At 40.3% G+C, this 24,777-nt stretch overlaps 1 protein-coding gene across 10 annotated transcripts in view; it reads right to left on the bottom strand.

Annotated features, from left to right (window-relative positions):
* The window catches only part of DST (dystonin), a 258,304-nt gene that overhangs the window by 201,141 nt on the left and 32,386 nt on the right, over nucleotides 1-24,777 (bottom strand). For 9 of the 10 annotated variants that reach the window (XM_082277170.1, XM_082277160.1, XM_082277169.1 and 6 more), the window contains exon 2: nucleotides 2,814-2,875. In XM_082277170.1, coding sequence (XP_082133296.1) covers nucleotides 2,814-2,819 — 6 coding nt within the window. In that variant the 5' untranslated portion in view covers nucleotides 2,820-2,875. Of the gene's footprint in view, nucleotides 1-2,813; nucleotides 2,876-5,417; nucleotides 5,477-24,777 lie in introns of those variants that run through there. The other variant, XM_082277166.1, reaches the window with a different exon arrangement.

Raw genomic sequence — 24,777 nt, 5'->3', positions numbered from 1 at the left:
AGGAGAAAGAAAACAAAGAACACAAATAGGATGGAAAAAAAGATTAAATTAAAATGTGATCCATCTCCATGCCCATAGTGGGCTCATATCCACACACGTGGTCTGGTCTTTCCCAAGATCTCTCCTAATTTTCATTATCATCTTTTCTACTTCTTGTTGAACCCTACACATGACAGCTAAAGCACGCTGACTTCCTTTTACAGTCAGTGGAGCAAAAGTATTTCTAGGATACAATTCATCTTCCCCTTAGGTAGATATCTTAGTGGGGGGACATTTAGAAGGGCCTGTTCCCTCAGCTACCTACTAGAGAAGGCTGGGTAACCGGGTCAAATTAACCTATTGCAATGCCTGAAATGAGACAATTCCCATCCTGGCTTGTCTGAAACAAGTTATTGGCAGTGAATGGGCAAATATGAGTTGCATATAATTTGTATTAAATACAAGGTAGATGAAACTGAGGGCTCAGGTTCAAGTTAGTGCATTGACTAGGAGAGGTCCTGCTGTCTCCGCTAGAAATGCACTCATTTATTGTGATATTTTTTCTACATTCCCTCCACAACATAGTGTTTTTGTAAATATGCCCTTATGTCTTAAGATAGAGAACATTTGAAAGACTGACTTCAATTTCCATACAAGTCACCATTCTAGAAACAATGGTCTAAGAACAGAAATCTGACAACTGTATCACTACCTGCTTTCAAACTACTTCCAGAAGATAAAGTTGCATTGCTACATAAATTCCAAGCTAATGGAAGAGCTATAGTCAAACTATATTTGTGTGAGTTAGCAACCCTCAAACTGAATTCTAAAGTGAGCAATCTGAGATGAAAATCAAGGCCAGCAATACACACAGTCAACACACCCCATCTGTCTCATCTATCTGTATCTCTACCTCTGCAATCACCCAACCCAGAACTATTTGAAAATGAAGGCCTAAGGCCATTGACCTTGGCAAGCAAGGCAAAAGGTTTTAGCATGAACTCTTTGCCCTCATTTCCTTATGGGTTTAGAGTCTAAATCTTTTTTAAGCTACTCCAGCATGGTAATGATGACTGCGCATGTTTTAGAAATGTGTAAAATGATGTTGTATAGAAATATAATTTTCTGTACACTGCTCTTCTGTAAAACAGGGCACTATTTTTAACTTGTATTAAATATTGCTCTCCAAAAAGCTTCAGATAGGTTTTTCTGCATCCCACAGAAAACTAAAGCTGCATTTTTAAAAGGCTTCTTTAATACACAAAAAGATGAATAGCCCCTATAAACATGACAACAATTACCCTCAATTAGATGAAGAAATGCCTGATGGTTAATTTGGATATTGCATTTTACTGCCAGAGTACTGGCAGCCTTCCTGGATGGTTTTTTTTCCTTCAAATCTAATTTGTCTGAAGCATCCTATAATGGATACCTTTCCTATAAACATGAGGTAAAATTCAGAAAACGAAGGTTGCAGACCTGCCTTTTGCCTTTTCTCCTTAGCAAGTAAAAGACTTCTGCAGGGACATGGGGCCACTTCAATGTTTCAGGAATACTAAGAGGAGGCTTCTGCATAGAAGGGGTCCTTGGAGTAGCTGTTTCTAGATACAGCATGTTTCCCTTGGGTCTAACAAATTCACAAAAGAAAACCTATTGGTATGAGCAGTTCTGTGACTCCAGACTCACCCTGCCCACAGAAAGGTTCTATGCTGTGCAGAGGCTGATGGCAGGACCACTCCTTCTGGCTCAGTCATGGTGAGAAGGACTAAAAGATCCCTCTGCAAGAGAAGTCTCTTGCTAAAGACAAAATTGACCCCCACTTCAATTCTGAGCCTGGTTTCCAAGAGCTCCATACATTTCTAAATTTTAAAAGATGTGAAAAAAAAAGGTAATTTTAAACATCCACATCCCTGTAGAAATTCTCTTCTGTTTCAGTGTCCAATATTTCTCAAACACCTGCAAGAGCAGGCAAAAGACAGAGAGAAATAATAAAGCTGTTCCCTAAAAAACTCTGGTTTTCTCTAAACATGAATACAAGGAGATCTTCCCAACAGTATTTGAACATTGCACCCATTAATTAAATCTCAACTCTGACAGTTTGCAGATACATTTTTATTTAATGTGACTCTTGCATGAATTCAAACTCAGAGTGGGGGGGATATCAAAGCAAGTTATGTCAAGTAACCACACAATCTGTTTCTCCAGAGAAATGTCTACGCTAGACAGCTGGCACTGAAACAGCAGATTAAATTTAGAACTGAAGGGCCATGCAGTGAAGGTGAACTCTCAGCTTTTAGTTCTCTGTCGACTGAAATCTGTACATGTCATTAAAATAACATGCTTTGTCCCTGAAGCAAAGTTCACTGCTATTCTAAAGAAAGACATTGAAAAGTGACTTTTGCCCTTAGAAAGCCTCTATTTCTTATCCATGAGCAGCATACTGATGTCACAGGATGATCTAGAGATCTCTCTCTCAAGGTCATTCCCCTGTCCTCAGCATGGTACTTCAAATATTTTTTTTCTCCATCTGCCTTAGCTGTGGTGCTACAGCCATGACACACTAATTCCAGAAATGAGCCAAACCTATGGAAAGAAATCAAGTCTCTAAAACTTTGACTCATTTTAATTTCAAATTCGAGTACTCAATTAGATCACCTTGGGCAGCATTTCAACTCCCCCATGACTCCTCAAAGACAAAGCACATGCATAAACTTCACAATTTAAGATCTTCTTTATATGTAACACAGCTGCATCCTGAAATGAAACATGTGGTGAAAGACACAATCACTGCTGTAGCTACCAGTCATCCAGACATGACAGAAATAACAACTGACCTTCATGAGATGCTGATTTATCCATTTTGTGAATGTCTTCTTTTGTACTTTGTCACGCTCATCTAGAGGTAAAAAGGAAAGAGAAATGTTTTAACAGCTCTACAAATGATGCAGGAGATTTTTTTATTAAGACCTTTATAAAATTAATTTTCTAATAAGTTTTTTAAATGGTATAGTCTGCAAAAGCTCCAAAATATCTAATCAAAATAATAGCACAGAATTTTGTTCTTTTCAGTACATCACAACATGATATGAAACAGTTTCTTGAAGCTCCAGGTAAGTTCCTTCAGGGCAACAGCCCCTCAGGTATGACAGTAGCCTACTAATAAAAATCTAACTGCCTAGGAGAAGTCAACTGGCACTCAAAATGTACTGCAAAGGTCATGGCAAAGTTTTAAGAGCTATAAATGCTATTCATAGTCTATATAATCAAATTATTACTAATTTATTAGGCAGTAGAAAATCTGTTACAATATGAAAGCTAACTTTTTCAATCATTATGCTTTTCATCTGGAACAGCACCCTTGTTCAAACACACAGGACTAGTTACAGCTTCAGTCAGGGAAAGGACTCTTTTAACCCTCTATGAAATAAACAGAGATGTCCACTAACCCAGATATGGGACACAGCCACTGCCAGCAGTTTGCTCCCTGGCGTGGCAGTTAGCATCAATGACTGCCCACAAAACACTGTGAAGAAATAATAAAAGCAATACACTCAGGGTAAGAAAGCATCCCACTTATGGGCAGGGAGCATGTATTCTACCGAGCCACACTGCAGAAAACCTAACCAGCACTCCAGCACAAGAATTATCTCCAGCTACCTGTGCAGGGCCACAGCCAGTACAACTGCTACAGAGCCCGGTCACCAGCCTGGAGCTCCAAGAGCAGGAGTCACAGTGCTCTAGGACTGGGACCACCTGTGCAAGCCTAAAATAGCAAGAGCCCTTCAGCCTGTACAACACAACTGCAGCTGTTTCATTGACTCAGGCTATTTGCAGTGTGGCTGAGAATGAGCAATGATCTCAGGTAGCAAAACAAGATCCCTATATACCTACTGCCATCACTAAAAGACTGAACCAGATCCTGTATTTTACATTAAAAAATACTGTTGTCTGGTTGGTCAAATACAACAATTAATCAATTAAAATAAATTCACAAAAGGTCTTTCAAGGACTTTGAAGTCTCTGGTGTGATACTTGGGTCTTTCAAAACAGCATGACATTATACAAGAGTCCATCCCGGGCCAAACTGAGCACCATATGCAGTTCCTAACAGTAGTGAGAAATAAGTATTGGGAAACAAAAGCAAAAACAAAACAAGTGAAAGCCTGTGAAGCCTGTGCATAGTCCTCTTATGTGACTCAGACTTTCTACATGCTCATTCATATCTTTGCCTTTAATAGTCATATATACGTTTTTTCTGTTATTTTTTCCAGTCCTTTCTAACATACCTATAAACTTTCATAGCCACAGCTTGCTGTGGCAGTATGTGCAGTGTACTTGTACGTTCAGCTCTGTATAGTTGCTGTCTCCTAAATGCTTTTTCCACACTACTCAAGATATTCTAAGCTTCTGGCACATGCTTTTTTTCCCACTTCACAGCTCTACAGTCTCTTATTCTACTTGAAGACCCAAATAAAGAGGAGAAAGAGAAACTAAAGAACAAAGCTGTACTATTGGGGAAAAAAAAAAAAAACTGCCAGAATAAGAAAATCTTTTGCTACACATAAATTTCTCCGTAGCCTTCATCTAGCAAGACACCACTTCTGACATAAGTTATTTATCCTAATAAGGTGAAAGCTCTGAGTTAGTAAATGTAGAGAACAGAAAAATCTCAGAAATAAAAGAATTCCACTTTCACTTTTAACTGTTCAATTATGGGCAGCTGTTTTAAAAAGAACACAAAGTTTCTCCACTGCAGAATTTTAGAATGTGTACAATGTGTCTTTTTTCCTATGGTAACCTCCTCTAGTTTTGACTAAGTACACAGAAGTTTACATTTTAGGAAATGTTACTTTGATGACAGTTAAAAAACAAAAAAAGTTGAAAAATTCACTGTCTTGTCTCTTGTTAGAATACGAAGTCACTATTCATTTCAACTCTATTTTCAACTAAAATGCAACATACATAGAAGAATTGATGCTTACTATCTGTGTTCCTTTATAAACATATACACACACACACACACATATATATATCACACTACACAAACACTCAGAGAAAAATTCTATAACTGCAGACCCAAATGCATAAGAGGAAAGCTGACACCTGACATATTGAGAAAAACACCAGGATTAAAGGGGGGAAAAAGTCACCAAAACACCACAACTGTGATTTTAAATCAAAGAAACCAAATGCTCCCAGAAAAGCAAATGCACACTAGGAGAAAAAACACAGTGCCACAGTGTTCAGCGTGCTCAAGCTCAGAGCAGAACACACTAAATGAAACACCCCAGATGAAGCAGAAAACAGGCAAATGACCACATAAACACCAGCTAAGGAAGGAAACCCACAGAAAGCCCCTTGAGAGAAGCTTCCCCCCAGAGAGCTCTGCCTGTCCCGCAGGCAGCCGTGCCAGCCCAGCTCCGGGCTGTGTTACTGACCCATGCAGCACATGATTCCCACCAGCTCTGCACTCTCTTCCTTTTCATCTTCAGCACACTGTCTCATTCTGCCCTTCAAAACTTCAGAGCTCCTTTTTTTTTACAGGGAAAGGAGAGCCAAGGAGTGACCAGGGCTTCTCCTGGCTGACAGAGAGTAGCAACACCCCTTTTTTTAAAAAAAACAGGAACAAACAGCCCATGTGCTGTCCGAGCAAGCAAAACTGCGAGCCCTTTGGCCTTACCTCACAATGAGAAATAAATTGGGATCTGTGTTTGAGGGGGTTTTTTGAATGTTAGGTGCACTAATACCCATTTGAGTACAAATGTGGAGCTTTCCAAACCAGGAAGTCTGTTTTTTTCCACTACCAGGAGTGAGCAGCATGGAAAGAAGAGTCACCCTGAACCCAGCAGCCAGAATTCTTATTAAGCCAAGGTAATTTAAGAATGCAGGTGAAGCAGGAGCTGCAGCAAGAAAGCCCATATTCCTAGATAAGCTGATCTGTAGATCATCACAATAAACGCTCTGTGGCTAATTAATCAACTTGAGCTTGTCTGCTTTTACCTGCGGACATTATTCTGACATATCAGACAAACTCAAAGTCTCTTATGCTTTATGTGTCTGGAAAGTACCTCAGTAAAATGTCTCCAAGTCTTAATAGACTACTTTATGAACCTATACCTACACAGAGCCATCTAAAGATGTTTCAGGTTAGAATATTTGGACTTAAAAACAGTTGCTGCAACTAAGGTCTCTTCCTGTGCATTTTTGTCATTCCTCAATTCTAAGCCCAAACTCAGGACCCAGACCCTTCTAACACCAATGCTCCCTTCCACAAACCCCTAAAAAAAATTACATGGCTCACAGTGTCTGGAATTCAGGACAGTTTCTCTGGAAGTCAATTTCACTTAGAGGATTACACCAAAGGCGACACATGGCATTGATGCCTTTTCCGTGCTCACCTGGGGAGAATCACAGACCTGTTTAGGTTGGAGAAGACCTTTAACATCATGGAGTGCCAACAGTTAACAAACAACTGCCAAGTCCACCACTAAACCACACCCCTAAGTGCCACATGTACACGTCTTTTAAATACCTCCAGAGATGCTGATTCATTTACTTTCCTGGGCAGCCTGGTCCAATGTTTGACAACCTTTCTGTGAAGAAATTCCACCAAATGTCCAACCTGAACCTCCCCTGGTACAACTTGAGGCCATTTCCTCTTGTCCTGTTACTTGTTGCTTGGGAGAAGGGACCAACCCTACCTTGCTACAACCTCCTTTCAGGCAGTTGTAGAGAGCAATAAGATCCCCTCTGAGCTTCCTTTTCTCCAGGCTACACAACAACCCCAGCTCCCTCAGCTGCTCCTTACAGGATCTGTGCTCCAGATCCTTCCCCACCTCCATTGCCCTTCCCTGGACCCACTCCGGCCCCTCAATGTCTTTCTTGTAGTGAGGGGCCCAGAACTCAACACCACACTTGAGTGCTGAGTACAAAGGGACAATCACAGCCCTGGTCCTGCTGGCCACACTATTGCTGATATAAGCCAAGATGCCACTGGCCTTCCTGGCCACCTGGGCACACACTGGCTCATGTTCAGCCATGGTGGATCAGCACGCCCAGGTCCTTTTCCATCAGGCAGCTTTTCAGACACGCTGCCCTCAGCCTGTAGCTCTGCCTGGGGTTGTTGGGACTCACACACAGAAGCCACTGAGTGCTCCTCTCTACCTGAAGACAAACCTGAAATCTTCTCTGAGCAACCACACGAGACATCACCACTTTGAATGAGCAGACAATGCACTCATCTCCACACTGACGTAAGGAAATGCAAAATGAATGCAGGAACACAAACTTCTTATTCTCCAAATGAGCTGTCAATTTCTATGCTGCTTTCTTCATTCTAATGGTGACAATATCAAAGTCTGGAGTTTCTACACCCAGTGACAAACTTAGAAAAGGGTATCTCCTTTTCTTAGGCAGCTTTTGGCCTTGCTAAGTTATGTTTGCTTCTCTGCTGATATTTGTTTGCACATATGAATGTCCAGATAGTCAACAGGTTTTTCTACATTTGCCCAGGTATTTACAAAAGCCCTGATAGGTGGTTTTCCTATATTTATATAAGAAAACTCATGTAATACTCACATAACACACTTATATTTATACTCATATACAAATGCACTAGTTTTCCTACACATGTTGTTGCTATTTATAATACATATTGTATTGTTTAGCACTTTTTTAGGAAACTAATGTCTATAACATAGAAGAAATGCTACTCATTTATGGAACAGTTATTCAATTATGTATTTCATGTTCTTGTTGAATATGGAGCACCAATTCATTCATCATTTTTCAAGCTCTGAACACAAAATTCATTTTGTGATAGGTTTTCCTCTGGCATTACTAACATTCCTTCTGTAAGCTAGACCCTGGTATCTCCAACATCACACTCGGAAAATAGAGCGTAATTAATGTATGGTCTCTTGGGAAAACATTTGTTTTAGGGCATTACCCAGAATCACAAAATATGTAAGAAATCAGGAACAAATCCAGTTCTCCAGTCTGTGCTACAACGCCTTATCTTGGAGGTTCCTGCTCATCCAAACTTGAGCTTAACTTCTCACAGGACTCCCATGTCTATATCAAATATTCATTCTTGCTCATTAATTAGGAACTGGGGGACATTCAACATACCCATCACCATCTGAAAGAGTCTTCAGGAAGGTAAAATCTCAGTTCAAACAAGGCTAGTTTGAAAAGTTAAACTGCAGGTTTTTCCATAGGGAAGGGCTAAATAACCTTACTGACAGGTAATTATCTTTCATATAATTAGTGAGTATTCTTAATTATAACCTTACCTAGATCAATTTAGGAGCAAATAAAGTAAAACTCCATTATGAAAGTGTACAAGAACTGACCAGTGCTATGAACTGTGTGCTGTTGTGTCAAACTTCCATTAAGACACACGGCATGTAAAATCTTACATACTTCAGTAATGCCCTTCCCATAATAAAAAAAATATATATCCTTCCTACTGTAAAAATATCAAGCTATGGTAAGGTCCTGTAGAAATGCTAAAGAATTCTCAAAAAATAAACTTAGGGGCTAGGTGGTTTTGTATAATCAACCCCAGTACAGCAGTCAAGATGAATGAGTCTAAGTGTGATAGTTCCAGGACCAAACCCAAAGCTCTGTGAAATACTTAAGCACTTAAAGCAACAGAGAACTAGAATTGCAATGAACATTTAGTATTTGTCATGAAAATTAGGTTGTTGGCTAAAGGATGTCTAAGTTCTTGTTATCTTTACCTTCTAGAGCCCTGGGTAAATATGTCTGTTTTCTCACAATAAGCTCATGTGAGAATCTGGATTCTTCTCAGGCATTTGTTTCCTCTAACAGAGGATATTTTGCTACAGATAGTGCTTTATGTTTTATATTTCAAAAGAATACTTCATGCATTTTAATGTATAATGGTGCTATTTTTAAATCAGCTGATGAGTAGGAAATATCTGTCAAGCTTGAAAGCAACATTTTATATTTTACCCCCTCTGTAATTTTTTTTTAATTTGATCAGCTTCCTCTTGGATTTATGAAATCAGAACTCACAGTATTTCATTTATGTCCCTGTTGGTATTGATGTATCAGAACAGCTTAGGGAATAATGCTAGCAGTTTGTAAGAACTCATCTTGGAGTCAACATCACATTACTTTTTTGGTTTTAGAAAGACTGAATAGACACCTTGTCAGACAAACACAAAATAAGTGGATAAACAGAGGCAGACTGGTAAGGTACACAGTTTAAATATAGAAGAAAAAAGTATGGGCATGGAGCAACGGAGAGGCACGGCCCACATGTGAGAAGGAAGAATTAAAACTATTTGTATATATAATTATACATATATTTAATGAGTCTAGATAGTGAAATCTGGATAAGAGATTTCAAGTAAGACAAAATGATGGGGTTTCATCCTGGTGAAGGACCCAAAAAAAAAATCCCAGGAAGCAGCAGGGCAGACAAGTAGTACACAGAGGATCCTTACACATAGGATATAGCCTACTATTTAAGAAATGCAAGCAAAAATGAATGCTGCTAGGCATTCATAAGTAAGGCAACAAACTCTTGAAATGTATTGTTTAATTGAGGCTCACTTAAAAATAATGAAAACCTAAACCCTACCTTTAAAGTCTTATTCATTCAGGTGAAATTATTTCATTTCTCTTTCCCACTTTCTGCTAATTCCATCACTTCCTCCTTCATGACAAGCTTCAACTCCTACTCATCTGGCCTAGGGATGGGAAGCTTCAACTACCACTTATGTGGTCCACACATACACAAAGAGGTGTGAAAGATGCTGCCACTGAGTATATACACATGCAGCTTCTCAGAGAAAAATATGAGGCACAAGGAGCTACTTTCTCACTATTTTACTCCCACATAGCTGAAATCTGCAACTGATGCAGTGCCACAGGGGAAAGTTAGGTTATGCAAGCAAAGTTTCCATCAGCAACCAGAATAACCTAAGGGAAAGTGCTCACATCCAAATCATTTTTTATTTATGTTTAAACCCTTGAAGAAAAGTTTGCATTATGTGCTGGTGTTTCCATCACTGCTAGCAGTGTCTTTAACCACAGACCACCCAAGGATGGGAGAAGTCCCACTGGATCATTCTCGTATTGTTACCAAGGCACTCACTACCAGCTGTCGTCAGAGGGGGACACTGGTGAGGTGAAATTGGGCTTCCCCAATGTTTCTCACAGTCAACTGCTACCCTCACAAACAGAAATTTGACGACTGGCATCACCTACCCTGTATTTTTCCAGAAAATGTATTCCACTCAACCGCTGCCCTCTGATGAGGTCCACACCGATTTGGCAAGGTTCTTTCAAAACAGTGGCTCCTTTTCTGCATTCTCCTGACAGGCAAATCATCAGCTTCTATGAAGCTTCACTTTACACGTCATGTCACATCAGATATGCACATAGTTATGGAAGAATTTCAAATTTACACCTAGCCTAAGCTTTGCATTGTTAACTTAAATAGCAATGAAATACAAACTTCAGTTTAGATCTTCTAATTTGTCTGGTTGCTTCAGTTAGCCTGTGAAGAATTTAAGTCTCTCTCCAGTTTCAGTTTCTCTTAAAACCAATCAAATCTCTTACACATTGGGATGAAAGGTCACATATACAGCTGGTCCGATTACAAAGATGAATTGGAATAAAAAGTTTTGCCCATTTGTTCTAAATTCTGATTCCCCTTCATGCTCTATTTTTATTAAACTGAACTATACACACTAAGAGCTAAGAATGAGCTAGAAATTATATGGTTTTCCTGGAATTTCAGTCCAATAAGACCAAACTCAGACCTCATTGTGAGGTTAACAGCTAAATTCCACTAAGTAAAGCCCCCGCTAGCTTCTATGTCATTAAGGTTCAGCTTTCATTAAATAAAAAATGTTTAGAATCTGACATATTTCTCAAACAGAATTTTTTTATTTCTCTTTTACAAAATAGTATTGGAAATTTTACTTGCCACATCATTTCTGTGACTGTGCATTCAACTATAAAAATGCAGATGTTTTCAGAAAAAACGTTCTTTAAAGAAATGAGCAGTGTAATTTGTAGGCTGAATGTGAACTAAATTTGACAACAGACAAATGCATCAAAGACTGGGAAGTCTTATAAAAGTTGGAGGAAAACACATAAAAATTACAAGGACTGAATATAAACTGGGAAACTTCAGCATTTTTTTCTGTATTACATTCAGTCATCACTTAAGTGGACTTCCCAATGAAGTTGTCTTGAATGCAACAGCTGCAAACAGAATCCAAAGATACTGTCTTTTCATCTGTGCTTTACTTGCTGCATGTTTGTTCACCCAACAGTGACCCATTTCAGCAGCTTCCCAGCCTTGCAAGTGAAGGAACTAAACAAAAGTGCAGATTAATTCATGGAGAGAAGACTTAAAATATTACAGAAGTTTAAATGTTGTGATCTGGAACAACACTCATCCTTGAAATGCTGCAATTCTTCACAATTAGGTATCAGGATAATCTGTTTGACTAATATGTCCATCTATTAAAATCTGAAATTAATTGCTTTGATATGTTAGTAGTATACTTGGAACGAAATCAAAAGACTTATGAAATCAAAAAAGTCCTTAGTCACATGTAAACTGTTCTATTTGCTCTTGTACAAAGCTTTGCAAAATACTGTGCTCTGTCTGAAAGATATGTTGCTACCTTGCTGTAAAATCAAATCCAACATTTAGACTCTAATGCCCACAACAATCTGGTAAATGATTAGATGGTCTTATCAAGTTCTCATATACAGACTCAACAATAAAATCATACCATTAGCTGCAACATCCCCTCCAGCTGCACACACACCCCTTCATGGTTTTTTTCTTACAGAAAACACACAATTCTATAAACCAACAAATAAGCACAGTTCCCTGAGTCTGTGTAAGATACAGATCTAGCAGAAAGAACTCCAATAGTCAGCCAGGAGGAGAAGGGTTCTCTGGAGTCCAGGGAGCTCAAGCTGCCCACATGGCTTGGGTACACTTGCCTACTGGACACATGGAAGACCTCACACTCCTGTTGACAGACTCTGGACATCCTTTAACAACCTACTTTGAGTAACTGTAGTAAACCAGTTGTACTTGGGACCAGGAATTCACATACCAGGCCACAGACACATTTTTCAGCTTATGAACAACTGCTGTAGCTAAACCCTCTAAACCCTTCCTGGTTTCCAAAGTATTTGCTTCCCAAGTACATCAGATCATGCAAGATAGCATGAATGTCAGATGGGTTTGATCAACATCAACATTCATAACTCAGACTGACATAACTGACATCAAGAGGTATTTGCTGAAACAAGAAGTCTGAAGGCACAACACTGAATAGTGTTCTAAAGTTTGCTAAAAACAAAATAAGTATTTTTGATATTTTTGGAGGTCAGAGTTTGATCTTAAGTGCAGATGAATGAGCCATCATCTAACTTGCATTCATTATGACAGAGCTACGACCACCTCCAAAATCAAAATCAAGACCATGTGCAGACAAAATCACACAAAAAACCCTAAACTATAAGAATGACTGGCTCACCATTTAAGCTTGTAATATTCTGTAACACACCACACCTCAACCTTACAAATGCAGATGAACATGAAACCACAACAGGCAGCAAATAAACACTTTCGGTCCTGAAAAACATTCAACAATTTGCTAATTGCACACCCATCTGGCTCAATAGGAAACTGCACTCAAATTTCACTTGAACCATTTTCTGCCACTACTTTGAGTCTATGCTTGAAGATGATGAAGAATTCAGCTGTCCTACACCTGAAACACTGCATTAAAACTGCAGACCTGCCTGGCTTTACCACCCCATGCAGAAGGTAATACGTAAAACTTAAAATACTGGAAAGAAGAGCTATACTTCTGGTATGATTTGCAGGAATGTAACTTAAGGATTTCTGTTGCAGCTGGTGATGGGGTCCGAGGCTGTGATCCAGGAAGAGATGACCGGTCCAGGGAGATGGTCCCGAAAGGAATCGCCTTCCCAGGGTCCGGTGTCTTCCTCTCAGCTGCTGGCAGAGGGGCCCTTGCAGAGGCTGTCAGCTCTTTAGTGATATCAGCTCGTGATTCCAGCTCAGCTCTGCAGGGCAGCCTCTAGGCCAAACCAGACCAGAGAGAGACGAGAAGACCCGTATGGCTGGTTCCGCACGAAGGGAGCTTTATTGTGGGTCCCCTCCGGCGAAGGGAAGAGCCACGGACGAGCTCTCTCTGAGCCACAGGGGTGAATTGGTCTTGCTTTTATAGGGATACAGGGGATCAGCAAGGGGACCAATGGATTACAGAGGGTGTGGGACAGACCAATGGGTTACAGAATGATCTGCATAGGGTCTGCCAAAGGATTGTGGGTCTACCTTTCCTCGCCATGACCCAAAGGAGTGGTTGCCTTTCCAGGGAGTCCTGCTGGGAGATTGCTCAATCTCCTTACCTCAGCAGTCGTCCCTCCAGGGCAGCGGCTGGGCATACCCCACAGATTTCCACAACTGTATGGAAGAAACATTGTTATATATCAGTGTGTGCATATACATCAAAACCAGGAGGAAACCCAAGGGATGACTTCAAAATTCATACAAGTTCAGTCAGCCCTTCAGAATGGTTAAGTAGCTACTTCAAAACTAATCAGAAGAGAGACATGAAATTAAGTTCAAAAAGCATTTCCTCTAGTGTCTCCCAGTCCCAGCAATGAGCGTTCCAAAAGATTTAGAACCATAAATGAAACAAGGGTCCCAGCTCCTCAAAGCTGATAGCTGAAGAATTAAACAAGAAATCAACAAGAGATACAAGCAGGCCACGGGAGATACACCAGGAGATAATGAATCAATAGTGGTTACCTATAAGCCTGTTCCACCTAAGAAGGAAAAAAAGAATTCAATAGAGCATTCAACTTTCTTATTTAGGCCTTTAAAAAACATCACTAACCAATTCAGATTAACTGAAGTCACATAAGAAAACATTCTTGTCCTCTGGAGCACTGCAGAGCTCCATGTCTAGTTCTTTTGTGCCCAGAGTGTCACTCCTGGGTAAGTACTGCATTAGCACAATATCCTGTGAACAAAACTCTCAAAGCTCAGTGACCTTCTACAGTATTTCCTTTTATGCAGACCTCTCCCTCCAGCCCTATAGCAGGACACATGTTTAACTATTACAAAGAGCCCAATGAAGTAGAACTGCACGGATGGAAACTAGCACTACTGGAAAAATATCACAAAAATAATTGGTTTCCAATTTGATTCAATTTTCAGTATTATTTGACTTTTTCCTTTTAAATGAGAGAGAAGGCCCATGTGAAAATGTCACATCCACCTACCAAGACACATACAAGCCTGTATGTAGTCCAACAAAAAACTCAGCAGACATTACCTTGTACTGCAAAGTCTATCGTAGCACCCCTTGACTTATGGCTCTATCACCCCATGTTAAATTACCTCTCCAACCAGAATTTAAACTAATTTAAAAAAAAAAAAGTTTGTGCGCTTGATGTATGGATTACAATTGCCTGCCTCAGACGCTCTTAGGCTACACAAGGACTTTGCCATGAGATAAGCACAGAACAGAGTGACAACTCCACACCTGGTGGAAGGAGATATGGCTAGCACCTGGGTAATGCATCCAGACAAAAATTCCTGCTGTGGCAAACCGTGTGAAGAAGCAACTGCTCATACACCTATCACCAAGCAAGATCATCCCAAGTGACAGGACAGATGGCAGCTGCGACCACCAACCACCACTGGATACCTGAAACTTGGACTGTAAGTTAAGCCATTGTGACAGGAACTTGCAGTAAAAGAAAGGTGGTATTATTGTCCAAGTGTTATCTCAGGCCTAGGGAGAGGTAAACAAAGCTGGGGCAGAAGAATGTATCACTGATAATGGCAGAATTTATGGGCCACAAGGAAAGCCAACTCAGCAACAGTGCTGGTCAGCTCAGACTGGATAAAAGGTAATCCCTGCAGTGGGAAATCACAACCACTGACTCACAGTCCACCAACTCAAAAGAACAGAAAGACTAAGCAAGAGACTAATTAACATTAGCCAATAGAATAAGAGAAATGTGTAGCCAATAAGCATTAACTCCTTTGTTTACTAAAATGTATAAACAATGGAAAGTTTTGAATGACCTTGGGACCCCCACGAGCAGGAAGCCCAGGGTAAAGAAGGACCAACGGATGGCACTGGATCCATAGGTGGTAACTATCTTCTGCTTAATCCGTCTTGCTGTCATTATCTCTCTCTCTCCCCATCCCCCCCCCTTTTCTATTTCTAACTCTCTACCTCACATTTACTGTTAAATAAAATCAGTATTATTAACTTCGGCATGTAGTCTCATTTTCACCTTAATTTGGGCACAGGCAGCCCTCACTTACCAGATCATAACATTTGGTGGTTGTTTTGGGTTTTTTTCGTAAGTGATCAATGAAGTTCTAACACAAATTAAAAATGGGTTTCTACACCACCACATGACAGCTTATATATTTTGAAATGGTGATCCAAGTTTTAACAGAAATCTGACACTGGAAAGACATGCCTAACCAAACAACAAAGGCTTATGAGACTAAAGCCTATTTCATCAATCCAGTGCAAAACTCGGGTCACAGCAGTAAGCATCACTGCACTAAGACTGCAGGCATTTCCCCAAATCCCCAGACGCCAGTAGAGATCTATGCCGATTTAGGGTATTTCTGTCCTTTGATCAAGTCCTTCTGCTTTGCTTTTTATACTCTCCCTTGGAGAAAAAGCAGTGGTATACGTTCCAAGAAACCCATGCAAAGGTCCTGAGAAAAGAAAAGAAGACCCAGAGTAGCATTCCCTTTGAAAACTGTTCAGCCAGCCTTTCAAGCCCTGTGCTTGCATGACTGTACCAACTCCAGACTGCTGCAGAGCAGAACTGTAGGGAGAGCAGCAATGTTTCCATGTAACACACACAGCCTCTGAACAGCATGGTCCACAGGCCATTTCTTCAGAATCACCTAAGACTATGAAACTTTAATGTAGCATAAAAAGTACATGAATATACTCACTAACAGACTCGAGAGCTTGAAAAGAGGGGATACGAGCTGAGATCTGTTCCACTAGGTTTGGCTAAATCAGTAGGTCTTTCTTCCTCCTCTGATCTTCAAACTCTTTTATATACTTATGTTAAAGGAGAGTAATTTGGTTTGCATGGGATGTCAAAATAATGGGAACAAGAATCAAAACCATTGAGCATTTAAAAAAAAAAAAAATCTCACCAGCTGATGTTTACCCCACGGATGTATATGATACTGCTCCTCATTCATCTCCACCAGCACACTCACCCGTTGTTCTCCCTTCAGTTTCACAAACAATGAAAGATTCTCTTCCACAACAAAGAAATGTAAAAATAACTACTAGGATGTTTTCTGTGTTGTAGGAAGACAAAGAACACACACATGGTTTGAAACCACTATCAGATTTCCAGGAATGTATTGTCAACTCATTAAAAAAAAAAAAAAAAGAGTAATATATTAAAATAAAAGGTATCCTAGCCAATTTAATCTAAAGATTTGACCCAAAGAACACATTTTATTTTTACCACAAGTATATAATAATTTGAAAATTTCATTGACTGTTTTTCTTGTTTACCACACAAACCTAAAGTAAATATTTCCATTGAGTTGAACTGGTTTGAGCATATTGTTTCACTGGGAATACCTACAGTCTTAATCCACTTCATAAAGACTTATCAGCAAAGCATTTTTTTCATTCATGTAAAGAGAAGCCAGTTGACTGAACTGTCATGCTGAGATGTGCAAAGTGATCTTTAGTAGAAAAATGGAAAAATTATTAAAGACTGACATGTGACTGCTTTTCACATACAGCATTGATGTACTGAATGCAGAGTTGCAACACAGCATATACAGCTGTACAACCATCTGGAAAAGCAATGGAAAGCAACTGGAAACAGCATGCTAAGGAGGGAAGTCTACCTGGGCAGGCAGGTGGCCCTGATCATCAAATTATCTTTTCCACCTTAAATTCTTATTCTAGATTTCAGAGAGCATGCAAATTTGATGAGCATTTATCCAATTTCTGCATCTCCCCATTTAATTCAGACTTACCATACATATTCACAGTATGTATGAAAATGTATTTCTACCTTTAACTTAACAGAGAGCTGTGAAAGTTCAATATGATCACAAATTTTCTGTTTTTAATGAAACAAACAACCCACCTACATGAGTAAAAGAGGCAAACCACATAATTTCTCTGTGTGGCTATGCTGGTACAATTAAGTTAATGTAAGAGCTGTGAACTCAGGATAGAAAAAGGAATAATAGTGCTAATTAATTAGATACAAATGATCCTGAAATAATTAACACTCTGAAAGTGAATTTCCACACATAAGCACCCAATTAAAATGGCATATTTTATTTAATTAACCATTTCCTTCCCATACTCATGGCTGGATAGATTAAAAAGATACAGTACCATTTGAATCATCCATTATGATGATGCAAAATTTATCAGTCCTGAGATAGTACCAAAGGTTATTGAACAAGGGGTCAGTGGGGCTTCAGGATTATATGAGTACAGGTCCCTGTTTCTTCATTAAATTTACTCTAACCACCTAAATGCACCTTCCCATCTAACTGCACCACCACAGCCAGGGATTTTACTGTGCAGTGCAAGGCACCAAGGCAGCACTCAAGGAGCTGGGACACCTTTGCTCTTCTGATCCCCTGGAGTTTGGGACACCTAAACTCCCCCATGGACCTCTGATAACTTCCTGTGAATAACAGCTCCATGCTGTCTAGTAGGTAAGAGAAGTGTCACCACAGATGGAGATTTCAAGGTTTCAAAGGAGATGAAAAGGTCAGTTCTGAGAATTCATTGCCATGCATAAACAGCAGCTGATAAAGAACAAACCCAAGAACTACGGGCAAAGGGAGTTTTGAAAATGGTACTGTCTGAAGAACACAAAAATTTAAGGAATGAGAAATGATACAGCAGAGAGAGCTGTGAGTGGTACTGGAGATAAAGACAAGAAGCTATTACATTAAATAGTGGAAGAAGAGGATTCCAGGGCAGCAATATACAAAGATAATGATTTCAGTAAAAATGAGTGTCGAAATGACTGGTTAAGCTTAGCACCTGGAGAGTATAAAGATGGATCCTGTGGCAGTCAGTACAGGACTCAGACCTCTCTGGAGGGAAGTTTATGCTGCATGCACAGGAAGAAAGGCAAGCTTCCAGAACCACTCTGTAGCCTGAGAATAAGAGCTTGAGAGAAGAGTCACATGTTTCAGCCTTAGAGGCTGGTAAGTGCTCTCAACAGTCACACACACACAAAGAAGGAAAAAAAAAAAAAAAAAAAGGGAAAGATGATTGAACATGCAGAAGTTTGTGGATCAATACACAGGGAGTTCTGAATCATCTTCACTACAGCTGTCACTAGGATGAATCAGACTGCCCAGAAATTCTAAATGGGAGGTAAGACCACCATGAAGCCATCAAAATGTCAAAGGAGAAAGGAAAATAAGGACAAGGAGGACTCGATTCAAGGAGAAGCCACTGGAACAACCAAAGAAAGAAACAAAAGCAAGGGAGGCAGGAGAGTGCAGTTAGTTGTTTCAGCTTAGTCACTGAAGTCAAAGAAGGTGAAGAAGGATTTAAAAAAGCAAAGTTAATACAAAGCTCTGAACATGCCAAAATATTCTCTGGAAATAAACAAAATAGTCACAGGTAAAACCACAGCTAAATTATGGATTTTACACATCTGTTATTTAAATATAATATTTGCAATATTTACTTATTTACAGAAAAAGTTAAGGAGCAGGAACACAGTGCAATTGTTCTTATTTCCTTTCACTTAAAGATGAAAGAATCACAAGATCTAAAAATTATAACCAAACCTGACACATCATGAAATATAACCTTAAGAAGTCTAACGTACGCCAAGACAGGGAACAGAAGCCAACAGAAGAAGGATGACAGTAAGGGAGGCAAGCTGAGTGACATGCCACCTGCCTGTCTCAGGCAGAGGGATTGATTACCACCACTGGGGTTGCCAGAACAAAACTTCACTCTCCATCCAAGTTAGGATATATTTTTAGTCTTTGAAAATATTACTGGGCTATAAATGGATGTTGTTCTAATAGCTTTTTATTATTATTGCAATATAGAATTAACAGTGCTTTTATGCACAGGGATTTGACAGCCTAAAAGCAGAAATCATATGCTAAGAAAGAACGATCATGAACCCCATGAGCTTTGGTTAGCTCCCCCCGACAGGCGCCAGCCAAGCACCAGGTCAAGGAGTGCTCCTGACACACTAAGTTGTGTCACAAAACTGAGGAAAGGAGACCAGGTGACAGCAACGACCATGGAGGACAAAAGAGGCTCCCAGAAGAGCCCACAGCAGCCATCATGCAAAAGAAAACTGAACCGTGTTCAGTCACAGGGGAGATTTTGCCTTCTCACTTATACTGCTCTTATTCAAATAGGAAGGAAAAACATCCCTACAACAGATGGATGGACAAAGTTGCCCACTGTAGTAGAGCCAGAACCATGCTCCCGAAATCAAGAGCAAACCTCCATGAAGGCTAACAGCCCAAGGACTGGGTAAAACAGGCCTGGTTTATCCCTTTTCTCTTTTATGTTCACCACAGTATTAAGGACAAATCAAAGTCTTGTCTTACTTATGCAATGACACATAAAAAACACCCCAAACAGAGTTTGTCAGGCCAAAATAGTTGTTTTGCAGCTTGCAGGCAAGGCCATGGCCAGTCCAGCCAGAGGGAATATGAAAGGGTGTAAAGGAGGTCAGGTTATGGCACCTGGTCCCATAGGTTAACCACTGAGCAGCAAGCTCCCTATCTGAACTGCTGCATTACCCACACTACCTTAACTAGAAGTGAGGTCAGATGCCACTTAAGAGTCTCTATAAATGTCCCAGTCCTTTAAAAGGAGGAGCTTTTTTCTCCAAAAGCTAAGAGTCCAAAGTTTGGCTTGTAAGCCTGAAATAGTTACTGCCTGAAATAAAAGGATCAAATTAATTGCTGTCTGAAATTACTGTAATGAAATAAGATAAAAGTCTGCCTAGTCACAAGATGCTGATAAGATATGAAATACTTGATTTTACAGTAGGGTAGTAGTGGTGCACCTACAACTTGGGGTGAAGAGAAATTTATTTACAATTCCATAGGATTTTGTCAACAACCAGCTTGTTCTACACACCAGGATTGTTTTACACTTGCTGCAGCAAATTCAACCTCATGAAAATTGTGTTCTTTTGTGTAAGGTACAGCTACAAACAAACAGCAGACCTGATTAAATGATCCCCCTGAAAATAGGCAATATTTTCTACTAGTAACAATGAAGAAGGTATGAACGAAACTTATCTTCAGGCAACAATGCTCCATGAACCACAGACAGCAAAGTCCCAACACAGAACTTCTGAAACTGTCCCCACAACACAATGGGACTACATATTTATTATCTGTAAAATACTATGAGGAATACCAATTTCTGTGAGTCTCATGAAAAAAAAAAAATACTAGATCCAGAGTTGTGCAGACCGTAAGCCTGAAACAAGGAGTAACCGGGGTGGATGCTGCAGCAGCAGTCCATGACTTAGAAACCAGTCAGCAGGACAAGATCTTTCAAGCAAAAGTGCAGGACACTTGTGCTAGAAGGTGTATTTTAAACACTGTATTTTTATGACTAGAGGAGTAAAGATTACTGAATATCAGCAATCAAAAGGTAAAAAATGCAAAAAGCTGTCTAACAGGCAGGCCTGGTACCACTGTCTTTGCAGAGGCAAACATTTTATAGGCTAATGGCTCACAAGGTTGTACACCACCAAAAAAAAGGCAAAAAATACAAAATTTATTAACATTACAAAGGTTAAAGCTGGCTCAGAGTCCAGTCTCACAGGCAGATCAGTATTTCCTTGGACAATCCTCACACAGTGCCAAGGATTGCCTCCAATATCTCTGAGGGATACATGCATGAAATTGTTATGGAGGGAGAAGAAGGTTATTAAGGAAACCAGGATTTTGCAAAGCATTACTTAGAATGGTAGTCACAGCACAAGTTCTGGCTTCTAAGAAAACACGATTACATATGAGGGAAAAATTTTTTTAAGATTGGCTGGGACAATGTTCCTTGGGAAGATAAAACAAACAAAAAAGAACCCAAGTCTGTATTTAATTCTTTCCTTTACATCTTCACTGGACTGGCTGAACCAAATCAGCAGGACTCTGGATGTGTTTACAAGTGTAATTATGTCCATGATTTTCAAGGACACTTTTCTTTTTTTAAAAATCATACAGCCTACGGCAGAGACATTCCTCATTTTCAAGGACTCTACAGGAACTGTAGGTGTGATGGATCTTGTCTCCCTAAATGCCATCCAGAACAGCTGCACAAAGCCCACTGACTAATAAGGGGCAAGAATGTCACCCTACATTAACAGATCCAGTTACAACACAATAGTGATTGTTAAAATATTCACTTCTAGATAGCTTGCTGTGTTACAGATATATAACCTAGGTTTACAAATTGATTCATGGTAGCCAAAAAAAACCCAACCTGAACTGTAGGAAAAACAATCAGAATCGCTTAAGAAAAAATAAATTCATGGTTACAGTGTTAAAAATAACACAGATGAGTCATGGTTACCAACAGCAAATGGAAGCTCATGCCCTGTTCAAAGCGGCTTGCTTAGACATCTTCAGAAAGAAACATGACAAATACATAAACACACCCGCTTTCAAAATAAATCCCTTGAAAATAAACAAAAATCTGAAATTTAAAACAGAAATAAAGTGATGATAAATGAAAAGCAGTAACATGCCCACTGGTCCTCAGCTCTACATATTTAGGAAACCGCCAGTCCAGCGGAGGAGTGGAGACATTAAATGTTCTCACAGTATTTTGTGAGTACACTGGAAAACCTCTAACTTGCATTGAACACACCTAAATAAATAGGTGGTTAAAACTGAGTGGTTTAATATGAAACAGAATAAAGGCACCAAAGCTATTCATGTCACTTTCCTACAGTCACTGAGCCCTCTGTTCATGCCTGTAGGGTGTCAGTGTGCTCTGATGGTGAACTTGGCTGCATCTGCCCCCACCACTTCCCTGGGATGTGCGCCTGCAGTACAGCATGAACTGTATACTTCACTCTTCAGTCTTCATGCAGTTAAGTGAGGCAACAGAAGGTTAGAAGACAAAAGACAGGAAAAAGAACATATTTTATTCCATTCCTTTGTTAGTTTATTGGTACTGTGGTAGTGACTGTCTTCCATAGTGCAAAGTACTCAAAAAAATACAGGAACAGGCACCTATTGCAAACCTTTTTTTTCCATCTTTTGGCTGCACTTCTTCAAAAACTGTTTCAAACTAAAGCACCCCCCCGAGAAAAGTTTAAAGGAAGTAAGTGAAAATAATCTTCCAGCTCCATCTGTACTTTTTACCACCCAGGCCATCAGCAAAGAATGCAGAAAGCAAAGCAAGATGAAGTAACACGTCTGCCCAAGAGCCTATATACATATTTGTAAAACTATAGTTTTACAAATAGTTTTACGTAATAAAAATTAATATATAATTAATGCATGCGTATATATAATAAAAATAAAACTCCAGGTTGTTATGGTTGTTATGCAATGGGCTTACAGAAGAGAAATGCAATTCCAGAAGGAAACAGCAAAGCCCTTTTTTCCAAAGAACTTCTCCTTCCAATACTAATTTTAGCACAGGATTTTATCACTAGTAACTATGGTGCAAGACCCATGAACAGAAAAAAAAATTCAACTGGTTTGGGAAGTAACTGAGACAAAAAGCTGCAGCTCAGCCATACACCCATCCTCATTCATACAGAAGGTTTCTACAAGGTCCACACTGACTCAGAGTCATGTACAATTCCTCTGAACTAGCTCCTAGAACAAGCCTTGATTACCATTCTGAGACCTTTGCCATAACTGTTTAAAATTTGCAACTTCCAAAATTTCTTTTTCTTTTAGTGACACACCCAATTCTCACAACCTCAGAATACATTGGAAAGAGGGCACACCAGTTCCAGAAGCAGTCAAGAAATAAGGCAAATTTAAAAAATATTTTAAACTAACTCACCTAACCTGATGAACACCATCACCATATATTCCAGTTTAAACTGATTGTACAGACAAACTAGATAATAGCAGACTAAGATCAATGAAAATAAATATTCTTCTGGAGCCAGCCCCCTCCACCCAAGGAATCTTGGAAGTTGTGCAGACAAGCCCTTTATTTAAATCCTGCAGTTAAATTTTAACAAGTATTATTAACACCTACCTAGTTTGTTTTAAAGACACACTCAGACTTTTGGTCAGACCTAACTGTAAAGATTTGCTGAAATTTTTAACTTGGAGCTGCAACTTTCATACTACCAATTCCTATTCCAAGGCAAGGGCTCTTGGTTTGTAATTATACAGTCTTTTAACTTAAAACTGAGGAAAAAATATTAAACTAGTCCAGTAAGAGACTAGGGCCTGCTCTCCCTACCCAAGTCAAAAATCTTTCTCCAAAGTCAGCTTTTTCCTTTCAAAACTCTTGAAATTGATAATACCATTCTCTTTGCCTTTTTCAACAGCTTTTGTTCTGCACATGCACCTGTAAACAGAAGTTATAGTTCTCTTGAACTTTTCTAGCCATGAAAACAGCCTTCATTAAGGGAAGGCTTCTGCCATTGCTCCCTCTGGTTCTCACCATCAGAGAATTATTAATTACCACTGTGCTGATACACAGTGTCTGCAGCACAGCTCATCCAGTAGCCTGTCAAGGCCCATCTCCAGCTCAAGGCAGAACAGAGGAAAAGGCAACAGCACTACTGGGGTTCCAGGAGTGATGGGGTCAACAAACCAGGCAAGACAGAGTAAAAGGTTAAAGTTGCTTTGTCTCACTGCAGCTGTAAGACAGATAGCACCTGGCAGAAAAAATTAAAACAAATGGAAACATGTTCTGGTTGAAGTAGTCCAAGAAGAAGAAATATTTTATCTTGCTGCCCAGAAGGGGCATGAGAAAGGACAGGGACCAATTAAACAATCAAATCCACCTTGAGAAATCTAGGTGACTACTGCAGCATTTCTGTGTATGTCTTTGGCTGTCCAACAATGCTGCAGCTGAACTGGCTGCCAAAGAAAAGAAATCTGAGGGAGGGGTTCTTGATTGCATTTTTTTTAACTTTTCTCCTGTCAGGGCACAGCTGGAGCCAGCAGCACCTGGGTGCAGGGCACAGGGAGCTGGAGACTGGCCCTGTTGTGCAAGTGCTGGGGCAGGACCTGCCATGGGGCCTGGACTGTGTGCACATGGGGGAGCCCCCATAGGATGGGCTGGGACACACAGAGCTGAGGGAGCCCCAGCAGGGATGGACTGGGACACACAGAGCTGGGGGAGCCCCAGCAGGGATGGACTGGGACACACAGAGCTGGGGGAGCCCCAGCAGGGATGGACTGGGACACACAGAGCTGGGGGAGCCCCCATAGGATGGGCTGGGACACGCAGAGCTGGGGGAGCCCCAGCAGGGATGGACTGGGACACACAGAGCTGGGGGAGCCCCAGCAGGGATGGACTGGGACACACAGAGCTGGGGGAGCCCCAGCAGGGATGGACTGGGACACACAGAGCTGGGGGAGCCCCAGCAGGGATGGACTGGGACACACAGAGCTGGGGGAGCCCCCATAGGATGGGCTGGGACACGCAGAGCTGGGGGAGCCCCAGCAGGGATGGACTGGGACACGCAGAGCTGGGGTGCCCTTGGGGCCCAGTCGTTTGTCAGGTCGTG

The sequence above is a fragment of the Coloeus monedula genome, assembly GCF_965178545.1.
Source record: "Coloeus monedula genome assembly, chromosome: 2".
NCBI classification, from domain to species: Eukaryota; Metazoa; Chordata; class Aves; order Passeriformes; family Corvidae; genus Coloeus; species Coloeus monedula.
This window is presented reverse-complemented; position numbering and strand designations above follow the sequence as displayed.